Source organism: Clarias gariepinus, chromosome 5, assembly GCF_024256425.1.
Source record: "Clarias gariepinus isolate MV-2021 ecotype Netherlands chromosome 5, CGAR_prim_01v2, whole genome shotgun sequence".
NCBI lineage: Eukaryota > Metazoa > Chordata > Actinopteri > Siluriformes > Clariidae > Clarias > Clarias gariepinus.
Genome location: NC_071104.1, coordinates 31,001,274 through 31,013,609, shown reverse-complemented (window position 1 = coordinate 31,013,609; position 12,336 = coordinate 31,001,274). Strand labels below are relative to the sequence as shown.

Genomic DNA, 12,336 nt, shown 5'->3' with positions numbered 1-12,336 from the left:
ATTGTATTAGAATATAAATTCATAGGGTTAATGGTTTACAAATTACAAATTACATGAGACAATAAAATAAAATAAGCAATATGAAAATAAATATGTTGTATATGAAAAAATAGATTTTTTTTCATATAGGCTACTGTACAACATGTATACTTCTGAATTGTTTATTTTATAATAAAAATAGTTTACTCTAATTTTTCATCATAAACAATATTTATTTTTATTATATATAAATGCTTATTTGCATATTCATGACAAAGCCCTTAAAAATAAATGTGCCACAAAATAAACATTATAAAAGAATTTGTATTCATGGTCTTGACGGCTGTCACGTAACTAGGGTTTATTATAATATTAATATTTGATAATAATAAACCTATGAATTTATGTTCTACTATAATATTTGATGGCGATTATGTATGGGGGGCAAATCCATGGCAGGGGGGGCATTTTATCGCATTACACCTGTTTATTTTACGTCTGCACGTACGTTTTTTTTCCGAACCTGGCAACACTAGTGATGAAACCGAAAGCAAAATTTCAGACACGTCACGTATGTACGCGTGGAGCTCGAAACGAAAGAAAGGAAGCAATAAGGTGTGTGTTTACAGACGTATTATAAGGTTAATAATAATAATAATAATAATAATAATAATAATAATAATAATAATAATACACTTTATTGAGTGTTTGGTGTTTAATGTTTGATGCACTGAGGTGACAAGAAAAAAAAAGGATTAGGCAGGTTAACCGCCTAAAGTGATCCTAAACTTTCGCATTGTACAGAGTTTCGTTTACTTTGCCTTAAACTTACTTTGCATTTGGTATTTCAGGAAGAATGGAAATAATCAAGAAAGATAAAGTGAAGCTTATCAGGTGGTTACGCTCAGACAACCTCATTTTGCAGCACGTCCAATCCGAGAACTTAATCACCACGGACGAATACACAAAACTTAAAATGATCTCAGATCCAGGAACACAAATAACAGAGCTCTTGGATCTAATGTTGCAAAAGGAAAATAAAGTTTGCTTCAAGTTTTTAGAGCTGCTGAAAGATGATGATGTGAATGAAAGCAGCCCAGCGCTCAGGGAGTGGATCAAATCAGTAAATACCACCTTAGGTAGGAGAGATTTACACTACATTCTACAATACAGTGTATTAACTCTTAACTACATATAATCTCCAATAAGCAATCATTGAAATCCGCTGCCAGGAAGTCTCTTATCTTATCATGCATGCAGTGGTTTGCTGAAATATTTATAGATATAGATAACATTCAGAAGCTGAACTTAAAATTCTCTCTTCTGATAATGAAACTCGAAGTTGAAACAGATATCAATAATCATGCAGAGCTAATTAAGCTTTAAATTTAAAACAAAATGTACTTAGGTAAAAAAGTAGGTCAGAATTACTTTACACACAATCACATTACACACATCTCTAATCCAATCTAATTGCCAAAGAAAACATATGAGTGTTTAGATGGGATTTGAACACGCAGGCTCGTCTCAACAGATCTGATGTTATGCAGATAATTTGGCTTTAATCGGAGACTTGTGACAGCTTGCCAGTTCAGCCATGAAGTTGTTCACTTTGCACTTCTCTTGTCATATATATATATATATATATATATATATATATATATATATAGGCCTATATATATAGACACACAGACACACACACAGCAGCCAAAGAGCAGGCTAAGCCTTGACCAGAGAGAGAACATGGATTTTTAACGTCTCTAATGAGACTTGCTTTTGCTTTACCATGCACGCTGTACACGCACGCATACTGACACAAAATAAAATATGTTTTACACACACACATGTGGTCACAGTGTTATAGTAAACAGTACAGGATGTTAATTGTAAGAATGTTAATTATACCAGTAAGAGACCCGCCCACTCGTTTTAAAATATTTGCTCCGCCCTATCTATAAGATGAAATTCGTTGAAAGAGCTTTTGGTAATCGATTTTTAACGATTTTATTGATTCGTTGTTGTAGCCCTAATATATATATATATATATATATATATATATATACACACACACACACACACATTCCATGTATTTATCTAAACACTTAAGAAATTCTCTAAAATCAATACTTTTTCCAGCTTCTTTATTACAAACGAAAGTCATAATATGCTTAGCATACTCTATATTATGTAGCATTCCCAACATTGCACACTGTATTGCAACAATAGGTTTTAACCCAAAGCAAAAAAAAACAAAACAGAATAATTAGTAGCTGAAAAAAGGTAATAGCTTAATACCACTTCGTTTTTTATTTTCACAGAAACACAACTACATGCTCCTCAGGATCCTCAGCCTCCTCAGGGCAATCGGCCAAGTGGGTCTTATAACCGTACCATGCCTTTTGAATATTAAAAAAAAAAGCCATGCCTGTTTATGTGGATGCATACTGGAAGCTATAATACAAATTGTTTTTTTATCAACAGGTGACTCAGTGAATATTGATGCACATTCCAGCAATGTTACGGCCTGTTTAATAATCAAGTCTAATGTTTCTGATGTCACTATGAACATCAATCATGGAAACTGACTAATGAGAACCTACATATTACATAACAGTAAATATCAAATTTACTTTTTGTTCCAACATTAAAATATTTGTTTTGGTCCATACATATTATAGCATCCACATAAACGTGTGCATGTTGTTAGCAAATTAAATGTTACCTTCTTCATGCCTTTTCATATTTTACAGGTATTGCCATGAACAATAATCCAAGACTTACAGGTAAATCATGTTCCACTGACATTTACAACATGTATTTAAAAAATAACAAGTGCCAGATAATGTCACAGCATAAAAGGTTTCTGTGTAAAATAATTTTGTGATTAGTTTTACATTTTCGTCCTTTTGAAATTACTTATTTCTTTCTTCTATATATTCTCCAGATAATGAAATGTTTTTGAAGAGGAACCGAGGAAAACTTATTGATAAAGTAAAAGCGGTCGATAGAATTGTTGATGACCTCAACTTTACTGGTGAAAAGGCAGAAAGAGTACAAGCTGAGCAAACAGATCAGGCCAAGATGAGGAAACTTCTGGACTACACAACCACCAAAAAAGCTGCTCAGCTTCTGGTTAATGCCTTGTATAAACATGAAGCTGATGTCATGGAGGAGCTGACCATGGCCTAAAATCCCGGCTCAGCATTTTAAACCTACTTATTGATGATGCAGGGAATAAATTACACACCAAGTATGTCAACGTTTTTTAAGATTTTATAAGGTGTATACATGTGTTTTATATCACGCATGACCATCATTCCATGTATTTTTTATTATTTTTTTTTTACAGTTTTATGTTGTTATTTACTTGGGATAAATATGTAAAAATCTATTAACTTGGTGTTATTATGCAAAAAGGCCAATCAAAATTTTAAGATGGAAAATTAATAAATACACAAATTTATTAGCAATATTGAGCGAAGTATTGTGTATGTTTTTCGTGTGTGTGTGTTTTATGTAAAGGTCCTAATTGTTTGTTTAAACCAATTTGACTGCAATTTATTGCAACAATATTCTGTTTTGCTAGCATCCCTGTCCTCTCTGTCAGGAGGCAGTGTGTGTTAATAGAACTGTGCGGCAGAGTGATCTTTACCTGGTAATCCTGCTAGAAAAGCACAGAGTATTCGATCTATAAGGCAAAAATAAAACAAATTACCCTGCACTTTACCTTTTGAAAAAAAGTAAAAAATAAGGGTTAAATAAGGGAGAAAATTCATCTTTAACCTTTCTAATGAGATTTTTTTTTTGCTTTACACACACGCATACAAACACAAAATAAAATATGTTTTACACACTCACATGTGGTCACAGTGTTATAACAAACAGTATACGCATGCACGGATGTTGAATATACCAGTGAGAGACACGCACTAAAACCCAGCCGGGGAGGCGATTAATCACAATTCTGCAGCGCAAGAGAGAGAAAAACCATTGGCTCCGTTGTGGTCACATGACACTCAAAGTGATACAACAAGAAGTGCATGCGTGATACATGATACTCGGTTCTCGTAAAAACCAAGACGTTTTTCAAGTCAAATTTTATTTAAAAAAATCGTTGCTTGCCTTGCGGAACACTTGCAAACCGCGTTACTCGCAATCCAAGGTTCCACTGTACTAAGAAAGAGTTCATTTCTTTTTGTAATTTTATTTTTAAAAGATAAATTATTATTAATTGACAACATGTAACTGAAATATTTCATACTTGTTTTGAGTACAATTATTATTGCTTACAGTTCAAGTTGCACTGTATTTTTGACAATGTGCTGATTTTAGAAAAAAGTAAGTCAAAAAATCTGCACCAAATTCTTAGTGTGTCCTTTATGTAAGATGTACACTGCCTGGTAAAAAAAAAAAAAAACACTTTATAATTTAAATAAGCATATATGTGAACACATTTTCTGTTGTTCCAGCTGGCAATTGATGCAGTAAGTAGCTTTTTCACTTAACCATTTCGGAACACAAAGAAAAAAGGTTTTAATTTGCTATGGAGTGATTGAAGATTTGACAGTGGTAAACAACTATTCCTCTTTGCGTAAATAAGCTTGCAACACACACGCTTCTTCTAAGATGAAGCATGTGTCGTGTGTGTGTGTGTACTGTTTATTATAACGTGTGTGCGTGTGGTGCAAGCTTATTTACGCAAAGGGGTGAAAAGATGTAATTCTTCTCATCATTTTTAGGAAATTAATAAATATTTCAGGCACTAATACTGTTTTCCCCAAATGAGCCAACAGTTAGCTTATGTGAATTAAAGCATGCGTCTATCCATTTACTCAAACTAATCGATAATCAACACTTTAATGTGTTTGTAATGTGTAATTTATGTAATAATATACATAAACATATTACATAAACACAGGTAATAAACATATTTAGTAACATTACCAACACTGTGTACTGTATCATAAAAGCAGGGGAGTTCCCAGGCGCAACTAGCTTGACAGAGCCAGGTGACTCAACACTTTACTGGAGCTTTTGAACACACAAAAAATTATGTATTCTAATATAATGTAGGGTCCATTGCAAGTTAATAAAGTGGGAGCTCGTCTCTAGTTTATTTGTTTGGCTGCCTTCTTGTTGGAGTGTAAAATTAGCAAATAGAAGTATGGACTTGAATCTAATCGCCTTTACACTTGCTCCAAGCACGGAACAGTTTAATCGCTGTCGCAAGGATGATCTGTTCAAAATTGCAGAATTTTTTGGGGTTGATGTACCCATAATGTTTCTAAAAAGGAGGTTAAAGACTTGTTATATAAACAATTGATTATGCAGCAGATTTTGCCTGATGAGTCTGGGGTGTGTGCTGGGAATAGAAGCACTTCTACGCCAACGGAGGTCGACGTGAAGCCACCATCTGTGCCACACTCGCCCACAATTAACTTGCTTTATTACGTCCCAGGTCTAGGGTCCAGGAGCGTAATAAGAGAGAAAAAATAAAGCTTTATAAACAATGTGCTGGTCTCTTGTTCTCTTTTTTATAACACAGGGAGCTTTTAACTTCAGGGTTGGGCCAAGGCCAAAACAATAAACAAAAATACTAACCCTAACTCCTCCCACAAAATTTAATACACTGAAAGAAAAAATAAATAAAAAAATCCAGGAACTAAACTAACTCCCTAACTAAAAATACAAAACAGGAGAAAACGAGTTTTATAAAATAAAATGGCACCCAACCCCTACAGCGTCCCAAACACCCACATACTGTACACAGTAACAAAAGATATATTTACACTATTTACACTAAATCCACAACCACCAGCCACGCTACCAAAAGAAAGAAAACAAGCAAAAGAAAAACTAACACAGCACACATACAATAGTCTACCGGCGCGACACCACCGCATCTTTTAAATTCAAAATTCACTCGACGCACATAAACATCACCAACAACCCGCGCGCGCTTCCGGCTCTCGTCGTCGTCTTTAAAAAGACGTGCAGGTCCAAGGACGACCAATCGCGGAGCACGCCACAGCACGTCCAATTAGGGCGGGGCCACCTGAGAGAGAGAGAGAGAGAGAGAGCGCGCTGGTTGGATCATTATGGATGAAGTGCGTGAGATGGAATTAAATGAGTATTAAGTTATCCCAACAGTAATCTTACCGGCAACACCTTTATGGAATTTACCTCAACCAGTTATAGACTTTATTTTATTGGGGAAAAGACAGGTAAGAGCTCAAGAACTACAAGAGGCAGTGTTGACGAAAGAGTTTATCGGGAATAATTACAATCAATATATACAAGTGTATACAGATGCATCTAAGGATCCAAATGGCCAGGTGGGAATAGCATACACCATTCCAAGATTAAAAGTATCAGGAAAAAAGAGAATTTCAAATCAGGTTACAGTGTTTACTGGAGAGCTGTTAGCAGTTATGATAGCAATAAATACAGTATATGAAATAGGAATAAATAAGACACTAATATGCACAGATTCAAGTTCAGCCTTACTATGTTTGGATGGTCAACAGTCTGAATCTAGACAGGACATAGTCTTGGAGATCCTAGTCTTGTACATAATACATCAGGAAAAAAAGGTAGTTCAGTTCTTGTGGGTTGCATCACAGACAGGAGTGGCGGGAAATGAGGAAGTAGATCAGCTAGCAAAACAGGCAGCGGCAAAAGAAGGTATAGATATGCACATTTTGTATAGTAAATACGAACTTAAGTCAATAATTTAAAAAAAAAAAGATAACAGAGAAATGGCAATCCTATTGGGATAATGAACAAAAAGGTAGGCATCTGTGCTCAATACAATCATCGGTAAGCAAAGGAAGGAATTCAAGAGGAAGTAGAAAGGAAGACTGTGTTCTTTCAAGACTAAGGCTGGGGCATACAGGACTTAATGCAACATTAAATATAATAGAAAAACATCCAACAGGGTTGTGTGATTGGTGTGGAGTCAGAGAAACAGTAGAACATGTTCTCATTCAATGCAATAAATATGCTGAGGGTAGAAGGAAATTAATTGCAGAACTTCGGGAAAAGGGTGTGCAGCATTTAACATTGAAAGAACTTTTAAATCCAGTAGAAAGTGATAATCTATTAGTAATATTTCTAAAAAGGACTCAGTTAATTTATAGAATATGAAGATTATTATTATTAACCCTTAGGAGTCTGACTTGCCGCCGGCGGAAAAAGTGCATTTTTTTCTGGTAACCGTGAAAAAGAGTTTAAAATGCTCCGTCATGATTAATCATACCCATTAGTGTAGTACATCATTTGAATCTGTAAAGGGTCTACTTTTTTCATGTATACTCACAATAACCACAAAACAATGTGCTTTTGTAAAATAAAGAAAATAAACAGGGTGCGCTTTCAGCCGTCTCAGTCTCCGCCAAAATCTTTTTGAAACACGTCACTAAAATGAACTAATACTCCGCGAATACTGCACACACAGACATGGGACATATATCTATAGAAAGCTTAAAGGGTCTACTTTTAAATGATGCAACTCACATTGAAAACAAATATTCTCAGTTTATGTAATCAGTATGAAATCAAGAAGAGGCACATAATTTCTGTCGCGCTTTATTATCGACTAATGACCCGAGGCAGGACACGCCCACACGTCATTCACACAGAAAACAGTCCCGGGGTAATCTACATACGAGGCCACGCCCCCCGGGCAACGGCACAAAAACACACACAGACAGGCTTGAAAACACTCAGATTCAGTAAGTTTTTTGCACGTTTGGAAGATGGCACGCGCTGTACAGCCGAGGAAGCTCTTCAGATGATTTTGGGCAGTGAGGAGGAGTTTACATTTACCTCAGGAGAAGACTGTGTGATGGCGAACGGGAGCATTTTGAGGACAGAACAAATCCAGCAGAGGACAGTGAAGCAAGCTGCTATGACAATGGGTAAGTTATTAAGTTTTATATAACTCTTATTCTGATAATATTAAACTAATATTAGTAAATTTTTCCCCTTACTTCAGCTAGCTCGTGTCAGCTTGTGTGACACATTGGCTCCTAATGCCATTTACACAGTTTAGTGTAGCATGTAGATAACACTGCTCTAATTTTTCATCATAAACAATATTTATTTTTATTATATATAAATGCTTATTTGCATATTCATGACAAAGCCCTTAAAAATAAATGTGCCACAAAATAAACATTATAAAAGAATTTGTATTCATGGTCTTGACGGCTGTCACGTAACTAGGGTTTATTATAATATTAATATTTGATAATAATAAACCTATGAATTTATGTTCTACTATAATATTTGATGGCGATTATGTATGGGGGGCAATCCATGGCAGGGGGGCATTTTAGCGCATAACACCTGTTTATTTTACGTTTGCACGTACGTGGGTTGCCAGGTATCGGGATTAACCCGCGGCCCCAATTTTTTTTTCCGAACCTGGCAACACTAGTGATGAAACCGAAAGCAAATCTCAGACACGTCATGCATGTACGGGCTGAGCTCGAAACGAAAGAAAGGAAGCAATAAGGTGTGTATTTACAGACGTATTATAAGGTTAATAATAATAATAATACACTTTATTGAGTGTTTGGTGTTTAATGTTTGATGCACTGAGGTGACAAGAAAAAAAAAGGATTAGGCAGGTTAACCGCCTAAAGTGATCCTAAACTTCCGCATTGTACAGAGTTTCGTTATACTTTGCCTTAAACTTACTTTGCATTTGTTATTTTAGGAAGAATGGAAATAATCAAGAAAGATAAAGTGAAGCTTATCAGGTGGTTACGCTCAGACAACCTCATTTTGCAGCACGTCCAATCCGAGAACTTAATCACCACGGACGAATACACAAAACTTAAAATGATCTCAGATCCAGGAACACAAATAACAGAGCTCTTGGATCTAATGTTGCAAAAGGAAGATAAAGTTTGTATCAAGTTTTTAGAGCTGCTGAAAGATGATGATGTGAATGAAAGCAGCCCGGCGCTCAGGGAGTGGATCAAATCAGTAAATACTACCTCAGGTAGGAGAGATTTACACTACATTCTACAATACAGTGTATTAACTCTTAACTACATATAATCTCCAATAAGCAATCATTGAAATCCGCTGCCAGGAAGTCTCTTATCTTATCATGCATGCAGTGGTTTGCTGAAATATTTATAGATATAGATAACATTCAGAAGCTGAACTTAAAATTCTCTCTTCTGATAATGAAACTCGAAGTTGAAACAGATATCAATAATCATGCAGAGCTAATTAAGCTTTAAATTTAAAACAAAATGTACTTAGGTAAAAAAGTAGGTCAGAATTACTTTACACACAATCACATTACACACATCTCTAATCCAATCTAATTGCCAAAGAAAACATATGAGTGTTTAGATGGGATTTGAACACGCAGGCTCGTCTCAACTGATCTGATGTTATGCACATAATTTGGCTTCAATCGGAGACTTGTGACAGCTTGCCAGTTCAGCCATGAAGTTGTTCACTATGCTCTTCTCTTGTCAAATATATATATATATATATATATATATAGGCCTATATATATAGGCCTATATACAGTATATAGACACACAGACACACACACAGCAGCCAAAGAGCAGGCTAAGCCTTGAGCAGATAGAGAACATGGATTTTTAACTTCTCTAATGAGACTTGCTTTTGCTTTACACGCGCGCTGTACACACACGCATACAGACAAAAACTAAAATATGTTTTACACACATACATGGTCACAGTGTTATAGTAAACAGTACAGGCGTGCACGGATGTTGATTATACCAGTAAGAGACGCGCCCGCTCATTTTAAAATATTTGCTCCGCCCTATCTATGAGATGAAATTCGTTGACAACGCTTTTGGTAATCGATTTTTATAGATTTTATTGATTCGTTGTTGCAGCCCTAATATATAGGCTATATATATATATATATATATATATATATATATATATATATACTGTATATATACACACACATTCCATGTATTTATCTAAACACTTAAGAAATTCTCTAAAATCAATACTTTTTCCAGCTTCTTTATTACAAACGAAAGTCATAATATGCTTAGCATACTCTATATTATGTAGCATTCCCAACATTGCACACTGTATTGCAACAATAGGTTTTAACCCAAAGCAAAAAAAAAACAAAAAAAGAGAATAATTAGTAGCTGAAAAAAGGTAATAGCTTAATACCACTTCGTTTTTTCTTTTCACAGAAACACAACCACATGCTCCTCAGGATCCTCAGCCTCCTCAGGGCAACCGGCCAGGTGGTTCTTATGACCATACCATGCCTTTTGAATATTAAAAAAAAAAGAAGCCATGCCTGTTTATGTGGATGCTTACTGGAAGCTATAATACAAATAGTTTTTTATCAACAGGTGACTCAGTGAATATTAATGCACATTCCAGCAATGTTACGGCCTGTTTAATAATCAAGTCTAATGTTTCTGATGTCACTATGAACATGAATCATGGAAACTGACTGATGAGAACCTACATATTACATAACAGTAAATATCAAATTTAGTTTTCGTTCCAACATTAAAATATTTGTTTTGGTCCATACATATAATAGCATCCACATAAAAGTGTGCATGTTGTTGGCAAATTAAATGTTACCTTCTTCATGCCTTTTCATATTTTACAGGTATTGCCATGAACAATAATCCAAGACTTACAGGTAAATCATGTTCCACTGACATTTACAACATGTATTTAAAAAATAACAAGTGCCAGATAATGTCACAGCATAAAAGGTTTCTGTGTAAAATAATTTTGTGATTAGTTTCACATTTTCTTCCTTTTGAACTTACTTATTTCCTTCTCCTATATATTCTCCAGATAATGAATTTTTTTTGAAGAGGAACCGAGGAAAACTTATTGATAAAGTAAAAGCGGTCGATAGAATTGTTGATGACCTCAACTTTACTGGTGGAAAGGCAGAAAGAGTACAAGCTGAGCAAACAGATCAGGCCAAGATGAGGAAAGTTCTGGACTACACAACCACCAAAAAAGCTGCTCAGCTTCTGGTTAATGCCTTGTATAAACATGAAGCTGATGTCATGGAGGAGCTGACCACGGCCTAATATCTCGGCTCAGCATTTTAAACCTACTTATTGATGATGCAGGGAATAAATTACACACCAAGTACGTCAACGTTTTTTAAGATTTTATAAGGTGTATACATGTTTTATATCACGCATGACCATCATTCCATGTATTTTTATTTTTTTTTACAGTTTTATGTTATTTACTTGGGATGAATATGTAAAAATCTATTAACTTGGTGTTATTATGCAAAAAGGCCAATCAAAATTTTAAGATGGAAAATTAATAAATACACAAATTTATTAGCAATATTGAGCGAAGTATTGTGTATGTTTTTCGTGTGTGTGTGTTTTATGTAAAGGTCCTAATTGTTTGTTTAAACCAATTTGACTGCAATTTATTGCAACAATATTCTGTTTTGCTAGCATCCCTGTCCTCTCTGTCAGGAGGCAGTGTGTGTTAATAGAACTGTGCGGCAGAGTGATCTTTACCTGGTAATCCTGCTAGAAAAGCACAGAGTATTCGATCTATAAGGCAAAAATAAAACAAATTACCCTGCACTTTACCTTTTGAAAAAAAGTAAAAATAAGGGTTAAATAAGCGAGAAAATTCATCTTTAACCTTTCTAATGAGATTTTTTTTTTGCTTTACACACACGCATACAAACACAAAATAAAATATGTTTTACACACTCACATGTGGTCACAGTGATAACAAACAGTATACGCATGCACGGATGTTGAATATACCAGTGAGAGACACGCACTAAAACCCAGCAGGGGAGGCGATTAATCACAATTCTGCAGCGCAAGAGAGAGAAAAACCATTGGCTCCGTTGTGGTCACATGACACTCAAAGTGATACAACAAGAAGTGCATGCGTGATACATGATACTCGGTACTCGTAAAAACCAAGACGTTTTTCAAGTCAAATTTTATTTAAAAAAATTGTTGCTTGCCTTGCGGAACACTTGCAAACCGCGTTACTCGCAATCCAAGGTTCCACTGTACTAAGAAAGAGTTCATTTCTTTTTGTAATTTTATTTTTAAAAGAAAAAATATTATTAATTGACAACATGTAACTGAAATATTTCATACTTGTTTTGAGTACAATTATTATTGCTTACAGTTTAAGTTGCACTGTATTTTTGACAATGTGCTGATTTTAGAAAAAAGTAAGTCAAAAAATCTGCACCAAATTCTTAGTGTTTCCTTTATGTAAGATGTACACTGCCTGGTAAAAAAAAAAAAAACACTTTATAATTTAAATAAGCATATATGTGAACACATTTTCTGTTGTTCCAGCTGGCAA

At 34.9% G+C, this 12,336-nt stretch overlaps 2 protein-coding genes across 3 annotated transcripts; both read left to right on the top strand.

Moving 5' to 3' along the window:
* Positions 1 to 509: 509 nt before the first annotated feature.
* Positions 510 to 4,019, top strand: LOC128524346 (uncharacterized). Of its 2 annotated transcripts, XR_008360506.1 has the most exons (6): positions 510 to 594; positions 831 to 1,118; positions 2,298 to 2,351; positions 2,461 to 2,592; positions 2,730 to 2,762; positions 2,924 to 4,019. XR_008360506.1 is itself a non-coding variant. In XM_053496882.1 (5 exons), exons 2-5 carry the CDS (start codon positions 836 to 838, stop codon positions 3,166 to 3,168), a joined length of 615 nt encoding a protein of 204 aa, XP_053352857.1. In that variant the 5' UTR covers positions 510 to 594; positions 831 to 835; the 3' UTR covers positions 3,169 to 4,015. The 2 variants fall into 2 exon arrangements, 1 of the variants encoding a protein (XP_053352857.1); XM_053496882.1 differs by lacking the exon at positions 2,461 to 2,592 and having other exon boundaries at positions 2,924 to 4,015.
* Positions 4,020 to 8,427: 4,408 nt separating this feature from the next.
* On the top strand, positions 8,428 to 11,691 carry LOC128524347 (uncharacterized). The gene is made up of 5 exons (XM_053496883.1): positions 8,428 to 8,497; positions 8,702 to 8,989; positions 10,191 to 10,244; positions 10,625 to 10,657; positions 10,819 to 11,691. Exons 2-5 carry the CDS (start codon positions 8,707 to 8,709, stop codon positions 11,061 to 11,063), a joined length of 615 nt encoding a protein of 204 aa, XP_053352858.1. The 5' UTR covers positions 8,428 to 8,497; positions 8,702 to 8,706; the 3' UTR covers positions 11,064 to 11,691.
* The last annotated feature ends 645 nt before the right edge of the window (positions 11,692 to 12,336 follow it).